This window comes from Mustela nigripes, chromosome 11, assembly GCF_022355385.1.
Source record: "Mustela nigripes isolate SB6536 chromosome 11, MUSNIG.SB6536, whole genome shotgun sequence".
In the NCBI taxonomy this organism is placed as follows: Eukaryota; Metazoa; Chordata; class Mammalia; order Carnivora; family Mustelidae; genus Mustela; species Mustela nigripes.
Window position 1 is genome coordinate 15,614,657 of NC_081567.1, and position 16,775 is coordinate 15,631,431.

The following is a 16,775-nucleotide window of genomic DNA, read 5'->3' on the forward strand; positions in this document are numbered from 1 at the left end:
ACAAACCATAAGTGACTCTTAATCTCCCAAACCCCCTCCCCCCAGCAGCCCTCAGTTTGTTTTGTGAGATTAAGAGTCACTTATGGTTTGTCTCCCTCCCGGTCCCATCTTGTTTCATTGATTCTTCTCCTACCCACTTAAGCCCCCATGTCGCATCACCACTTCCTCAAAATCAATACCTTTATAGTGGTCATTCTATACCAGGGACCATTCTAAGTGTACTACGTATATTGGGTTAATACCCAATTACCTTCACAAAATGGTACTGACACTCATTTTATAGCTGAAGAAACAGACTCTGTGACTTGGTGGGAGTCAAAGCCAGTAACGAGCTGCTGAGTAAGAAGCAGTGCGGGAGAGGGGAGCAGACAGGAAAAGGGAATACCTTGTACAGTCCAGCGGTGATGAGGGCCAGAAGCACGAACCCCCCCACTGAACTGCCCACTATAAGTGGTAAAGGGTTGTGCACTTCAGTTGGCTCCACTTTGGTTTCTGTCTGTGGCAGAGGGAGAGAGGGGTAATGATGAACTTCAGATTTCTAGGGGTTCCCCCGTCAGAACTTGTGCACTCCCTGAACCCAATGACTAGCCCCTCCCTGGACCCTCACTCCTCCTTTTTTTTTAAAGATTTTATTTCTTTATTTGACAGAGAGAGAGAGACGTCACAAGTAAACAGCGCAGCAGGCAGAGAGAGAGGAGGAAGCAGGTTTCTGCCGAGCAGAGAGCCCGATGTGGGGCTCCATCCCAGGACCCTGGGATCATGACCCAAGCCGAAGGCAGAGGCTCAACCCACTGAGCCGCCCGGGCGCCCCCACACTCCTCCTCCCTTGTCTCACTCTATCGCTTTACCTAGAGATTGCCCCAAGCCCAGCCTCCCCTCCTGCCTCCCATAGTCCTTCTGGGTCAGAGGAAAATACCTGAGCCCTCAGAAATGCCTCCTGTCCTGGAAGCATGGCAAACTCCGAATCATTAAACAAGACCTCTGCTGTGCTCACAACCTGAAGGTAGTGTGTTGAAGTCTATGGGAGAGAAAGGATGGACGTTGGATCTGTGGGCCCCCTGGAGTATCGTGTCTGTGCCCAGCTGAGCCTTGGCCCTCACGTACCTTGATATACCAGTCAAATGAGAGGTTGCCTTGGAGGGTGATATTGAGCTTTTCCTGGATGCCAAAGGTCAGGATGTCACACTGGATTCTCTGGCAGACAGCGATGGAACAGTTCTGGGGAGAGAGCAGAGGGCAGGAATGACTAAGCTGGATACAGAAAATATCCATGCACCCAGTCCACACTGTTGGCAGGTGGTACTCAGCACTAATAAAGGAACAGTGCTGAGTCTGCACGTGTCCCTAAAGCTGGGTTAGGGTTATTCTCACCACAACTGGAGTCTTCTTAAGCTCCACCAGGAAATCAGAAAGAGGGGGTTCCCACTCCTTGCTGTGACAAGTGCTGGAAAGGTTCTAAGGAAAGAGAGACACTGTGAGAAGGACAGAAAATGAGGGCTCATGGGTCCACCATCAAGGAGACTGAAATGGCCAAGGTCCAGGAGAGGGTCAAAATGGCTCCAAAATCCAACAACAACCAAAAAAAACCAGAGATTTTAGGAAAGACCAGGGCTGTGGTGGTAGGAGTTGGGTCACTCCTCAAGCCCAGCTAGACTTACCTTGGAAAAGGTGACTTGAGGGTTGTCCCACACAGTGACCTGGTTCAGCTTGGTAGGCACCCAGAAGACCACGCTGATGGGGAGGCTCCTTTGCCCCAAGTTGTTGAACTGCACAGTGGGCGGAGGGCGGTGGATATCAGCACTCTGCCTTTCTGCTCCCACCAGCACCCAGAGTCGGCCTCCCGACTCCTGACACCCCGTACACCTAATAAGGCCTCGCAGTCCCGAGCAGCCTGCCTCCTGATGCTTTCTGGGAGTCAGAAGACGGTAGGGGTTAAACACACATTTGAAAGCCAGACAGGCTGGTACTAAGTAGTGGCTCTTCCACTACTAGCGGTGAGACCATGGCTGTGTTCTGTTACCCTCTCTGAGCCTCATTTGTTCCATCTACGAACTGGAGATAATGACAGTCCCTGATTCAAAGAATCATTGTAATGATAAAATGAGGGGTGTGTGTGTGTGTGTGTGTGTGTGTGTGTGTGTGTGTGTACGCATGCGCACGCAGTCCTGGGTGTGCACAGAATGAAAGTGAGCCTGCAACAGAGCCCAGCACGTAGTAAGCATCTGATGCGTGCCTCCCGTCATTATTTCCCATTATCACGCCCCATCCCATTGATTTCCCTCCCTGGCTTCCTTCTCAGCTACCCACCTCATACTTGTGCTCTATAATGCGGCTGGTCTTCTCTGCAGCTGTGAAGCTGAGATATTTAGTGGAGACCTCATGGCTGATGGGAGAAAGAAGAAAGTAAAGGAGGTGTCAGGACTTTACATGTGTCCTAAGAGGAGGTCTTGGGCTAAGTGTGTTAGGGAATAAACAGACATAAGGGTAAGGCTGCCCTGAGACAGTGCCAGTGGGATGGTGTATAGGGGGCCAGACACGTCAGACACACAGAATGTACTAGCTTGGGCCATGCAGACACATGCACACCCACATGCACAAATACACACCCATGCTCACAGATGCTAGACACACACACACACACACACGCACACACGCACACACAAATACACAATGGGCCATGTTTGGCCCAGTGGTAAAGGCAGGGCTAAAGCCCTAGAAGCCAGCACCTGGTGACTACCACGAAGACAGTGTATTTCACAGGCAGCTCCAGCTGGAATTCAGTTTTGTTGGTCCTAGTCGTGTTGTTATCACTGAAGGGAAACAGAGAGCTTTCTTGTATATCTATCTTTTTCACGAATTTATAATCTCTGTAAGGGCAGGAACCACACACGTCTTATCCATGCTGTCGCACCAGCAGCACTGAGTACAGAGCCTGTTGCATGGTGGGCGCTCAGCTGGTATTTACTGAACGAATGAGTGAATGAATGAGCTGAAGGGAGAACCAGTGGGGAGAGAGGGCAGTGGTCCACACTGGGGAGGGGTTTGGGACCTCAAAGTGGGGAAGCTGACTCAGCACACCTGGTCACATTGGCCTTGAGGAGTAGTCTGTTTCCCAAGGAAGCATCAGATTCCACGCCAAATGTGATAGTAAAAGTGACCTGGAGTTAGAGAAAAGAGAGACAGTGAAAAGACTAGAAGAAACAACCCAAATGTCTATCAACTAAAGAATGAATAATAAAATGTGGTGCATCGCCCAGCAATTGCACTACTGGGTATTTACCCTAAAGATTCATGTTTGTAACAGCAATGTCCACAATAGCCAAACTATGGAAAGAACCTAGATGTCTATCAACAGATGAATGGATAAAAAAAGATATGGATATATATATATATATACGCACACATATATATAGATATATATATATCCATATGTATCCATTCATATATATCTCCATATATATATCTATAGATAGATAGATATTCCAGAAAGATTTCATTTTTTTATTTATTTTCAGCATAACAGTATTCATTATTTTTTCACCACACCCAGTGCTCCATGCAATCCGTGCCCTCTATAATACCCACCACCTGGTTCCCCAACCTCCCACCCCCGCCCCTTCAAACTCCTCAGATTGTTTTTCAGAGTCCACAGTCTCTCATGATTCACCTCCCCTTCCAACTTACCCCAACTCCCTTCTCCTCTCTAACTCCCCATGTCCTCCATGATTTCATTTTTTGATGGCTGCATAGTATTCATATATATGTATCTATACATATATGAATAGGTGTATTTACATATATAAATATATTATTCATGTATGTATCTGTATATGTATATATACATATGTATATACATGTATTTACATATATACTCATGTATACATATATACATGTATATTTTAAAAATTAAAGAAAAAAAAGAAAAACAAATCGCTTGGGGAAAAAATGAAATCTTGCCTTTTTCAATGACATGGTTGGAACTAGAGGGTATTATGCTAAGCAAAATAAGTCAATCAGAGAAAGACAATCATCATATGATCTCTCTGATATGAGGAATTTGAGAGGCAGGAGTGGGGGTTCGTGGGGGGAAGGGAGGGAAAAGTGAAACAAGATGGACCAGGAAGGGAGAAAACCTAAAAGATTCTTAATCTCAGGAAACAAACTGAGGGCTGCTGGCAGCGGGGAGGGATAGGGCGGCTGGGTGATGGACACTGGGGAGGGTCTGTGCAATGGTGAGTGCTGTGAATTGTGTAAGACTGCTGATTCACAGACCTGTACCCCTGAAACAAATAATACAGTACATGTTAATTTTTAAAATGTGGTGCATCCATATACACTATGGAGTATTATGCCTCCATCAGGAAGGATGAATACCCAATTTTGTAGCAACATGGACAGGACTGGAAGAGATTATGCTGAGTGAAATAAGTCAAGCAGAGAGAGTCCGTTATCATAGGGTTTCAGTTATTTGTGGAGCATAACAAATAGCATGGAGGACATGGGGAGATGGAGAGGAGAAGGGAGTTGGGGGAAATTGGAAGGGGAGGTGAACCATGAGAGACTATGGACTCTGAAAAACAACCTGAGGGTTTTGAAGGGGTGGGGGGTGGGAGGTTGGGGGAGCCAGGTGGTGGGTATTGGAGAGGGCACGGATTGCACGGAGCACTGGGTGTGGTGCATAAACAATGAATACTGTTACGCTGAAAAGAAATTTTTAAAAATGTGGTGCATCCATATATCAGACTGCTATCCAGCAGTAAAAAGAAATGAAGTATTGATACATGCGGCAAACATGGATGATCCTTGAAAACATGGCCACATACTGTACAAACCCATTTACACGAAATGTCCAGGATAGGTGAATCTAGACGCAGAAAACAAATTACTGGCTGCCTAGAGCTTGGAGAAATGACAGGACTGGAGCTTATGGCTAAGGAGAGCAGGGTATTTTCTTGAGGTAAAAAAAAATTCTAAAATCGATCATGGCGATGAATGTATTAACTCTGTATTAACTAAAAGCCATTGAACTGTGTGCCTGAAATGGGTGAATTCAATTATATCTCAATAAAACTATCTTTCAAAATAAGAGCCAAGAAGAGAGAGAGAAGAATTCAGGAGAAAACAAAAGAGAAAAAGACAGGAGGACAGCAGCCTGACCTCTGAGGAGTTTGGGAAGATGGGGTAGTTTATGCCGCAGCTGCTGTTCTTCAAGCCTTCAGGCCCATTGGTGGAGTCCTCAGACTCACAAATCAGGCGCCAGCGTCTCCATGAGAGCTGCTTCTGGAAGGCAAGGGAGACAGAGGTAGCGATGTCAAGCACCCACTGGAGAGACAGGGAGAATAAAGTCAAACAGAGCCTGACAAGGATTTGGTTACCTGGGCCAACGACACCCTCCGATAGGACAAGCCAGGTGGGTAGAAGATGGTGACCTGAGTTCTGTAGGAGTCCTCACCCTGGTTTCTCACAGTCAGTGTCACGTTGATGTCTCGGAGACCACCCACCACCAGGGCATCCAGGCTGTGGGAAGAATAAGCCAGGCCATGAGATGCTGAGGGCTTCCATGTGGCAAGTCTGCCCTGGTGGGAAGGAGGCACAGATGCTTGGAGAGAGAAGACAGGGGATGGGGCAGCCACACAAACACCTCTGAAGCAGCTGCTCTGTGCCAGGCTCCCTTACAGGCCTGGAGAAGAACAAAGCACCAGGTTGTGGTGCAGATTTGCAGGTAGCAGTGAGGAAAAGAAACTCACCCCATAAAAGTGAAGGTGATGCTGAGGTCATCATGGCAGATGCCGTCACTGCCACAATTCTGCTCAAAGGGAAACTACCAAAAAAAAAAGAGAGAGAGAGAGAGAATATGATGGAAGGAAAGAATGAAATGATGTGAAATGAAACAATAAAACCAATTATTGAAATAAAATTACGTGAAATGAAATAAAATGTGCTTCAGTGATCTTGGCCTCTGGTCCCTTCCATGCTCCTGCAGGACCACAAGTTGAGGACTCACCAAAGCTGTGAAGTGTCTCTGAGCATCCACAGCCAGCAATGGCTGGAGGTTCTTGAATGAGGGCAAAGGCTTCCCCACCAGAGAGAAGTTGAAGTGCAGGATGATGGGGGTCACTGAGTCCTCTACACAATACTGAGAGATAACAGGGGTTTAAGAGTCTGCCTTCCTCAGCTTCCCAAGCCCACCCCATGCTTGAAGGACCCAGAAGTGTGGCCATCTCTTGCTCACCACTAACAGTAGCTTTAGGCTTTCACATTCTTGATTCAGCGTCAAAATCCTTGTCTGTCTGCGTGTGCTGTTCTTTGTCTCATCAAAGACAACTCGGGGATGTGGGAGACTTGGGTCCAGAGCCAGGTCATATGTAACGATGCTCTGGATCTCTCCTGAGGGGGGCAGGGCAGCATGGTGGTGAGGAGGCCAGCTTTGGAGTCAAACAAGCATGTGTTTGAGGTTCATATCTATTGCTCTCCAACCATATATGACCTCTTTGAATCTCCATTCCTTATTTTTAATTTGAGAATAATAATTGTACCTTCTTCATGGTGAAAATTAAATGAAATAGTGTCCATAAAGCATTTAGCACAATGCCTGCTACATAGCAAGTGCTCAATAAATGGCAGTTATTCTGTTACATCCTAAAATATTAAGTATATTTTCCTGGAAACTCTCAACTTTTTTCTTTACTTTGGTCTTCAGAAGTTTGTGCTTTGGTATGGTACAATCTATAATGTCTTATACATCGGTATCATATACTATGGTATGGTTTCCTGTATATTTATCCTTCTTTGATTTGGCAGAGAATCTTGATGTCTTTCATAGTTTTAGAAAATGTGTTACCACTATTTTGTTGCTTCTTATTCTCTCTCTTTCTTCTGTTTGGAATTCCAATTATATATTTATTAAATTTTCACTGTGTTCCATATGCCTTGTGATTTCTCTCGGTATTTTTCATCCTTTTTTCTCTCCATGTGTTAATTGAAATATTTTCAGTTGATTTATTTTCCAGTTCACCAATTCTCTATACTGCTTCTAACCTATTAAATGTATTTATTGAGCTCTTAATTTCAGTCTCTGTATTTTTCAGTGCTATATTTCCATTTTAATCTATTTTATGAATTCCAGGTCTTTTCTAAACTTCACCACTTCCTCTTTTTTCTTGAAGATATTCACTGTAGTTATTTTTAAATTCCTAATAACTAATTCCTGAATCACCTATCAGTCTATTTCTATTATCTACTGTTTCTCTTGGTTGCTGGTCTGAATAGACATTGTTCCAATAGAAAGACCAAGTTGCTTACCAATCTCTCTCTCACATTTCTGTCTCCTCAGCACTGGAGAGTTCAACTTCTACTCAACTCCTTAGCTGCTATCTTCTACTGAGTTTCTTAGAGTCCTGACCTAGACATACATGGCTTAAGAATTCAGCCAATGACTTGAGAGGAATTCATACTGCACTTCTATGCAATTCTCTACTCTCCAACATTTTGCTCTCAGTGTCTTGCCATGCTGGCTGCCCGAAACTGACTGCTATCTCCTCAGCCCTGTAAGATTACTGCTAGAAACCTAATTTTATTTCCTTCCCATTTCTCCCTAGTACCACCGTTACAATTCCTCCATACCAAGCACAGTGCTACTTTTTCAGAATAGAGATAAAGAGAAAGTCAAGTCAGTTGTGAAAAAATGCATGTTTGAATGTTTTGTGAATTTGTGTCTAGCTTCATCAACCCAAACTCCCATTTAAATGAGTCATCTCTTGAGCTTGAAAAAAATCCTGGTTAGTTCACAGGTGTGGGGCCATTGCTTCTCTGGAGAACTGAGAGAGTAAGGGAGTACTGCATACTCACTTTTTGGTGGGGTTTGCTGGGGCTCTCCACCCAGCCAGAGAAGTGCCTTGTCACTCCAGCCAAGCTTATAAAAGCCTGCCAAAACCTGTCTGGAAGTTTGCTCTAAACTGACAGAAGGCTGGGAGGACTGGAGTGGTCCACCCATCAATGTCTCTAGTCATTTAACCCTTTCAGACTTACCTACCCAGCCTCACCTGCTCTTAGTCGGTCCCGTGTGTTCTTGCGAACATGGAGGCAAACTCTGACCTCTCCAGCAGTCTGGCCTTTCTCCACCTTTTCATGACATTCAAACACATTTCTTGCCACTTCCTTGGGTGTGAACTCCATGGTCACCTCAAGACGCAGCACAGGCTGGGATCTATAGGGACACCAGAGGGCCATCAGGGGCCTTCAGGCAATAAAGCCATTTCTTAAAGAGAAGATATTGGGTGTGCTCTAAAAGAAGTTCTCACCTGAGCAGCATCACATGGCCCTGGGCCCCTATAGCCAGGTCTACCAGTCCATCCATTGTGAGGTCCTGGCCCCCACTTAGTGACTGACCAAAATACTGGAGCCTGGGGGAGACCTGGGAGCCTTGAATCCTCTGAGGGTAGAAAGGGGGAGAGAAAGGGAGTGGGAAAGAATAGGAAAGTGTGTGATTCAATTGCCCAGAGTGACCCCAGGACGTATTGTCTGGGCTCCACTTTGGTCACATCTCCTACAGCTTCTCAAGGAAATTAAGGAATTATTCAGCTTTAGACCACAGCCTTGAGATGACAACCAAAATTTCTATCAATTACCCAGGTTTTCCAAGAAAAACAAAGTTTTACAGGAAAGACATGACACAGCATGCTATTTGACTAAGCTGAATCTTTTCACATAGTCAGGATAATGCAAACACTGAATACTGATCTTACCAAAATTCTCATCTAAGGAGTGGAGCAAGAGGGCAAAAGGTCAGAGGTGGCAAGCTTTCTGAAAGCAAGGTCAGTCTTCACCTCCCACAATGGGAAGTCAATGTTAAAACAATAATGAAGCAGCAACAAAATCATGTCATTGAAAATTAGGGAGAATCACTGAAAGAGCTGCAAGAAGTTTCAGGAGAAGAGAAAATAAAGAGGAAGTTACTGTGTGAGTGTGGTGATTGTTATTTTTCATAATGATACTTTAAGAATAATTTTCACTCTTTAATCTATGTGCAACATTAAAGAGGGCGTGTGATGAGCACTGGGTGGAAGGTGCAACTGATGAATCATTGAACTAGCGATGAAGTATATGTCAACTAACTAAATTTAAATTTTAAAAAAACACTCTACAAATAACAGCCAAATAAATTTAAAGGAAATTTTAAAAGTGATTTTTGTCATGCATTTAATACCACTGAATTGCACACCTGAAAAGTGGTTAAGATGGTAAATTTTATGTCATGTATATTTTACCTCAGTTTTTTAAAAAGTGATTTTCTCAACTGAATCGAAGGATGAGGAAGGATGAGTTCCTGGGAATGTGCCAAATCTTAGTCTAGACGGTGCTTACGCAACTTCACGGACACGTAAAAACTCATCACTTAAGATGGGTGTGTTTACTGGATGCACATTATGCCTCGAAGTTTTTTGAGAAAAATTTATGGTATTCTATTGGGAGGAAGTTTTGTTTTGTAATTAAGCATAATGTAAAATTAAGTAGCTGGGAAGGCCACAGCATGCTTACTTATCCTAACACTAACCACCCTCCTCCCTAACCATAGAAAAAAAGCGAGACAAAACACAAACAGTGGAACAGGATAGGATAAGTAGAACAGCAGAAAAGGACAGAATGATCTTTTTTTGAAGATAAAGTAAAACTAGAGCCTTCATACCCCAGATACACAGAGAAGCAGCAGGTGTGAGTGAAAAAAGGCCTAATTATAAGAGTCACACAATGGTGGAAAGAGGCTCCATGATGCAGAGAGAAGAAAGGCAGTGGTTCTTAGCCCTGGCAGCAACTAACAAACACCTTTAAAATACTAGAGTGGGTTTAGCATGTAAGTGATGAATCACTGAATTCTATTCCTGAGACCAATATTGCACTATATGTTAACTAACTATAATTTAAATAAAATTTTAAAGACCCAATAAAATAATAAAGATATAAAACTTTTAATAAATAAATAAAATGCTGGAGCCTACATGGTATATACTATTCTATTTATATGAAGTTCTAGAATGAGTAAAACTAATCTATGGTGGAAAATAATCAGAACAGTGGTTTCCTTTCTAATAGAGCCGTGTCCGAAACTGACTGGATAGTGGCAGGAGAGAACTTCCTGGAGTGGTAATTATGTTCTATATCTTGATAGGAATGTGGGTTACACAGATGTATGCATTTGTCAAAATCATTGAATGGCAAAGGATTTGTGCATCTCCTATCTATAAATGTTATCTTAAAAACAACAGTCAGTAAATATTGAATTCTAATTACTGATATTCTGACTAGATATATTTAACTAGAATATCCAACTAGATATTCTAAGTAGTGAATTCTAGTTAAGTACTTAAGTAGTTAAGGGCATTGTAACTTACTTGGAAATGCATTAAAAAACAGGATAGACTCATGGATGGATAGAAATAGAGTGAATCAAAGAATGGAGTTGAGGGAAATTGGAAGGGGAGGTGAACCAGGAGAGACTGTGGACTCTGAAAAACAATCTGAGCACTGGGTGTTGTGCAAAAATAATGAATACTGTTATGCTGAAAATAAAAAATAAATTTAAAAAAAAACAATCTGAGGGGTTTTGAAGGGGCGGGGGGTGGGAGGTCGGGGTACCAGGTGGTGGGTATTGTGGAGGGCACGGATTGCATGGAGCACTGGGTGTGGGGAAAAAATAATGATACTGTTATGCTGAAAATAAAATGAAAAAAAAAATAAATAAAAACAGAAAACAGAAAAAAAAGAAATTTTAAAAAATGGATGTGTGATAACATAAGTGGTCAATGTTAACTGTAGATTCTAGGTTGTAAATATATGGGTGTTCGTTATACAGTTCCTTCAACTTTGCTGTAAATTTGAAAATTTTCTAAATAAGATGCTGGAAATTTCTATTGATAGCTGGGGCACCAACTCCAGACTAATTAAATTAGAACCCATACTAGCAGGGCCTAAGCATCTGTGTTTTTTTAAATCCTTCAGGTTATTTCATTATGTTGACAAGATTGAACCTCTGGCATGAGAGATCTGGCAGGTGCTATGGAGGGACTGGAAGGAAAAACACTTAAGAAAAATGTGAAGCTGGAAAAAAGCCAGAGACCCAAGGGTGGAAGCACAGTGGGTGTGATGGTGGTGACGGGAAGGAACCAGACTGTGGGAGTCCCTCTACATAGTGGACTCCATCTAGCAGGTAACAGGGAGGTATTTCAGAGAGGAAACCAGTTGTGGCAACCAAAATTTCAAGTGGCCAACTACCAAGATGGGCTACATAATTTGCAGGATCCAGTACCAAAAATAAATAAATAAATAAAAGTGCAGAACACCTTGTTCAAAAATTAATAACATCAAGAAAGCAAGAGCAGCATTAAACTAAGAGCAAGATCCTTCTTACTTTCAGTACTAAAACTAGGACAGATCTGAGCAAAACAGGACTATTGGTCTCCCTACCAAGATTGACTGAGATTCAGAAGAAAACAATGCCTACATCCCAACACTTCCAGCTGGTCAGGTACAACCTCTGAGCTTTAATCTCCTCATCTAATCTATAAAGTGGGAGTGGTGATGTCCCATGCGCCTCCTATAGTTGTGGCAAGAATTTCCATAAAATGTGTTATTACTTTTAAAGTTTCTGAATAGTAGTATTGGGAGAATTGATCTGGCAGCCATGGGGATGCTGAATGAGAAAGGAACAGATCAACAAAGAGGCTACTGACATGATGGGGACAGTGACCCGACCTTACCTGGCTATGGGACAGACTGATGCCCAGTCCTGAGGTTCCATGAAAGACGTAGACAGCACCCTCGTTCTCCTGCTCTCCTGGGGCCCCGATGGCCACGTCCGTCAGCTTGTCCCCATTCACATCCCCCAGCACCGTCATGGCTGCCCCAAAGCGGCCCCAGGGATGGCCCAGCTCCCCGCGGAGAATAGCCCCACACTGCCACTTAGCCCTCTGTTGAATAAAAAGAATGTCAAGTCCCAACCCAGGCAACTCCTCAACTCCACACCCAGGTCACACCCAGCCCAGGCTCCAGGAGCCACTTACCCCCCGAGGCAAGGGGCACACAGACACCTGGCCTCCCCTTGTCTGCTCATAGTAATGGGGGGCCCCGATGAGGACCAGGTCCGAGTTGCCATCTTTGTCAATATCCACAGAGCAGAGGGAGGACCCAAAGTAGGAGCCAATCTGAAAGAGATGAGCCCAGGATCACATCTCTTGCCACCAAAATCAATGTGTGAGTGTTTTCTCCCTGTGAGGGAAAAATCATACCAGCTAGGGAAAGGACTTAGAAGCAGATGTTATTTTCTTTATTATTCAAATTCTCATTTGAATGCACTGCCAGCTAGAGGAAAATATTAGAGAGGTGATGCGAAGAGGCTGAGTATTGACCAACAATGGTGTGCCAGGGAGATGATTAGTACAGCAAGGAAGAAGTTGAATTGGAAACTACACAGAAAAGCCTAGGAGAGAATACAGAATATCTTCAATGTTGACCGTCTGGCTAATAAGGAATCAACTGGCTTAAGTTAAAAATAACTTCCTGCAGGAATTTTTTTTTGCATGGTATTGAGCAGTATTGTCTATCTTTTAAAATAATTTTTAAAGTATGTTTCCAAAAAACAAAAATATGTTCAATCTGTAGAATTTACCCACAAGACTCATCCATTTAGTCATTCATTCGTTCACTCATTTGTTCATTCATTTACGAAGTTTTGCTCTTTGCTGAGCATGAGACTGAGTCGTGGAAACACAGTGCTTTCCAGGGCTCTCCATGGAGCAGGAGACAAACAGGGAGATGTATTTAGCAATTTCAAAGTGGGGCAAGTTCCAGGAAGGAAAAGTGCCAGAGATGTCAAGACATGAGTCAATACAATCTGATTTCTGCACCACACACCATTGATGAAGGCCTCACTCATTGCCCAATAAAGGCATTTAAGCTTTCACCTAAAGTCAGTAGGATTTTTTTGTCTTTAAGGTCAAGTTGATTAGGGAGTAATTTATATACAATAAAATTCAGCCTCTTTAGTACAGTTTTGTAAGTCTTGACAAATGCATGAAGTAATGTAACCACCACCAATGATCAAGATACAAGTTTCATCACTCCCAAAATATTCCATGTTCTAATGTAAACAACCTCTCTCTCCAACACCAACCCTGGCAACCACTGATCTGCTTTCTGTCCCTAAAGTTATTCCTTTTCCAAAATGTTGTTTGAATGGAATTGTATGTAGCCTTTCATGTCTGGCTCCTTTTCACCCAGAGTAATGCATTTAGGATTCAGTCAGGTTGTTACATATATAAGTAGTCCATTCCTTTTTATTTCCAATATTTCTGATATTCCATTATATGGATGTACCACAGTTTGTTTATTCATTCCCCAGTTGAGTGACACTTGGACTGTTTCTCGTTTTTAGCAATTATGAATAGAGCCACTGGAAGCATTCACATACAGGTTTTCATGTGAACATCTGTTATTGTTTTTCCTAAGTAAATACCTCAAAGTGAGATTGCCAGTATGGTAACAGCATATTAAACTTTGTAAGACACTGACAAATTGTTTCCGAAGTAGGCATGCCATTTTTCATTCAGGCAGAAATGTATGAGGATTTTAGTTGTTGCACATCCTTGCCACGACTTGATATTGCCAGTTTACTACCTTCTGTTAATCATTCTCATAGCTATGTGATAGTATCTAATAGTCATTCTAATTTGCCTTTTTGTAATGATTAATGACATGGAGGATGTTTTCATGTGCTTACTTGCCATCTCTGTATCTTCTTTGGTGAAGTGTCTGTTAAAATATTTAGCTTACTGGGATGCCTGGGTGGCTCAGTCAGTTAAGCGTCTGCCTTCCGCTCAGATCATGATCCCAGGGTCCTGGGATCAAGCTCCACGTCAGGTTCCTTGCTCCATGGGGAGCCTGCTTCTCCCCCTTCCCTTTCTGCTTCCCCTGCTTGTGCTCTCTCTTACTCTCTGACGAATAAATAAAATCTTTAAAAAAATATTTAGCTTGTGCTCACTTTGGCAGCACATATACTAAAAAAAAAAAAAAAAAAAAAAAAAAACAACTTAGCTTACTTCTTAATTGGATTGTTTAATTTCTTAGTGTTGAGTTTTTGAGAATCTTTTATATATTCTGGATATAAGTCTTTTGTCAGCTACATAATTTAAAAAAGAAGGAAAATTGGCAAATATTTTCTCCCAATCTGTAGCTTATCTGTTCATTCTCTTAAATGTATCTTTCTTTTTTTTAATTATGTTATGTTAGTCACCATAAAATGAATCATAAATTTTGATGCAGTGTTCCGAGATTCATTGTTTATGTACAACACCCAGTGCTCCATGCAATACGTGCCCTCCATAACACCCACCACCAGGTTCACCCAACCCCCATTCCCCTCCCCCTCTAAATTGCTCAGTTTGTTTCTCAGAGTCCACAGTCTCTCGTGCCTTGTCTTCCCCTCCAATTTCCCCCAATTCACTTTTCCTTTCCTTCTCCTAATATCCTCCATGTCATTCCTTATGCTCCACAAGTGAAACCGTATGATAATTGACTGTCTCTGTTTGACTTATTTCACTCAGCATAATCTCCAGCCCCATTCATGCTGATAGAAAAGTTGGGTGTTTGTCCTTTCTGATGGAGGTGTAATATCCCATTGTATATATGGACCACATCTTTATCCTTTTGTCTATTGAAGGGCATCTTCACTCTTTCCACAGTTTGGCGACCGTGGCCATTACTGCTATGAACATTGGGGTACAGATGGCCCTTCTTTTCTCAACATCTGTATCTTTGAGGTAAATACCCAGTAGTGCAATTGCAGGGTTATAGGGTAGCTCTATTTTGAATTTCTTAAGGAATCTCCACACTGTTTTCTTTTTTGTTGTTGTTGTTGCTCTAATTTTACAATTTATTATTTTGAATTATATACTCAGTGCAATTAGCAAGACAGCTATTTTACATCTCTGTGTTTAGATTTTTTTAATTTTTAATTAATTAATTAATTAATTTTCAGAAAAACAGTATTCATTATTTTTTCACCACACCCAGTGCTCCATGCAATCCGTGCCCTCTATAATACCCACCACCTGGTACCCCAACCCCCCACCCCCCACCACTTCAAACCCCTCAGATTGTTTCCACACTGTTTTCTGAAGTGCTGCATCAACTTGCATTCCCACCAACAGTGTAAGAGGGTTCCCCTTTCTCCACATCCTCTCCAACACATGTTGTTTCCTTCATTGTTTATCTTTGCCATTCTAACTGGTGTCAGGTGGTATCTCAATGTGGTTTTGATTTGATTTTCCCTGATGGCTAATGATGAAAATTTTTTCATGTATCTCCTAGCTATTTGTATGTCTTCACTGGACAGCTATGTATGGAAGAATGAAACTCGACCATTCTCTTACACCATAAACAAAGTAACTCAAAATGAATGAAAGACTTCAACATGAGACAGGAATCCATCAAAATCCTAGAGGAGAACATAGGCAGTAACCTCTTCGACATCAGCCACAGCAACTTCAAGACATGTCTCCATAAGGGGAATCCTCTTACACTGTTGGTGGGAATGCAAGTTGGTGCAGCCACTTTGGAAAACAGTGTGGAGATTCCTCAAAAATTTAAAAATAGAGCTACCCTATGACCCTGCAATTGCACTACTGGGTATTTACCCCAAAGATACAGATGTAGTGAAAAGAAGGGCCATCTGTACCCCAATGTTCATAGCATCACTGGCCACAATCGCCAAACTGTGGAAAGAGTGAAGATGCCCTTCAACAGACGAATGGATAAAGAAGATGTGGTCCATATATACAATGGAATATTACGGAGCCATCAGAAAGGATGAATACCCACCCAACTTTTGCATCAACGTGGATGGGACTGGAGATTATTCTGAGTGAAATCAGTCTAGCAAAGACAGTCAATTATCCTATGGTTTCACTTGCAGAGCATAAGGAATAACATGGAGAACATTAGGAAAAGGAAAGGAAAAGTGAATTGGGGGAAATCGGAGGGGAGACAAAGCATGAGAGACTGTGGACTCTGAGAGACAAACTGAGGGCTTTGGGAGAGAGAGGGTGGAGGACGGGTGAGCCTGTGCTGGGTGTTATGGAGGGCGCGGATCACATGGAGCACTGGGGGTGGTGCATAAACAGTGAATCTTTGTTCACACTGAACACTGAAAAATTAAAATAAAATTTTAAAAAATTTAAAAAGAGTCATTTGTGGTTTATCTCCCTCTGGTTTCATCTTATTTTATTTTATTTTATATTCTTTTCCTTTTTTGTTCTGTTCTTTTTCATCCTTTCTTTATGAAAGTGAATATTCTTGTTTTATTTCCAATTTTAGGGGGTAAAAGTTCTATATTTTAGTGTGATGTTAGCTGGACTTTTTTAAGGTTTTGTTTATTTATTAATTAGAGAGAGAGAGAGAGCATGAGTAGATGGGGGGGCAGAGGGAGAGGGAGGACCAGACTCTCTGCTCAGCAGAGAAACTAACCCCTGAAACTAATAATACACTCTATGTTAATTAATTGATTTTAAATTTTTTTAAATCCAGAAAAGTGGAAAAAGATCACTGCCAAATCTAAGTTTACAAAAATTAATGTGATTCCTCCTAAGAGGTTTATAGCTTTATTTCTTGCCTTTGGGTTTTTATCTATTTTGAGTTAATTTTTGTATATCATGAGGCAGGGGATATCCAAATGTCCAGAACCATTTGTTGAAAGATTACTTTTCCCCATTAAATGAACTTGGTAC

The 16,775-nt window shown here is 42.2% G+C and overlaps 1 protein-coding gene across 6 annotated transcripts in view; it reads right to left on the reverse strand.

Moving 5' to 3' along the window:
• The window catches only part of LOC132026679 (integrin alpha-M-like), a 44,219-nt gene that overhangs the window by 2,048 nt on the left and 25,396 nt on the right, over nt 1-16,775 (reverse strand). For all 6 annotated transcript variants that reach the window (XR_009406969.1, XM_059414822.1, XM_059414821.1 and 3 more), the window contains 17 exons: nt 12,057-12,197; nt 11,754-11,963; nt 8,301-8,431; nt 8,043-8,206; nt 6,233-6,387; nt 6,005-6,136; nt 5,748-5,821; nt 5,376-5,517; nt 5,158-5,280; nt 3,079-3,158; nt 2,727-2,810; nt 2,308-2,383; nt 1,659-1,766; nt 1,372-1,455; nt 1,105-1,218; nt 917-1,018; nt 386-496 (listed from right to left, as the gene is read on the reverse strand). Coding sequence is in view for 5 of the 6 variants with exons in the window: in XM_059414822.1 (XP_059270805.1) it covers nt 386-496; nt 917-1,018; nt 1,105-1,218; nt 1,372-1,455; nt 1,659-1,766; nt 2,308-2,383; nt 2,727-2,810; nt 3,079-3,158; nt 5,158-5,280; nt 5,376-5,517; nt 5,748-5,821; nt 6,005-6,136; nt 6,233-6,387; nt 8,043-8,206; nt 8,301-8,431; nt 11,754-11,963; nt 12,057-12,197 (2,031 nt within the window). In the remaining variant the exon portion in view is untranslated. The remainder of the gene's footprint in view (nt 1-385; nt 497-916; nt 1,019-1,104; nt 1,219-1,371; nt 1,456-1,658; nt 1,767-2,307; nt 2,384-2,726; nt 2,811-3,078; nt 3,159-5,157; nt 5,281-5,375; nt 5,518-5,747; nt 5,822-6,004; nt 6,137-6,232; nt 6,388-8,042; nt 8,207-8,300; nt 8,432-11,753; nt 11,964-12,056; nt 12,198-16,775) is intronic.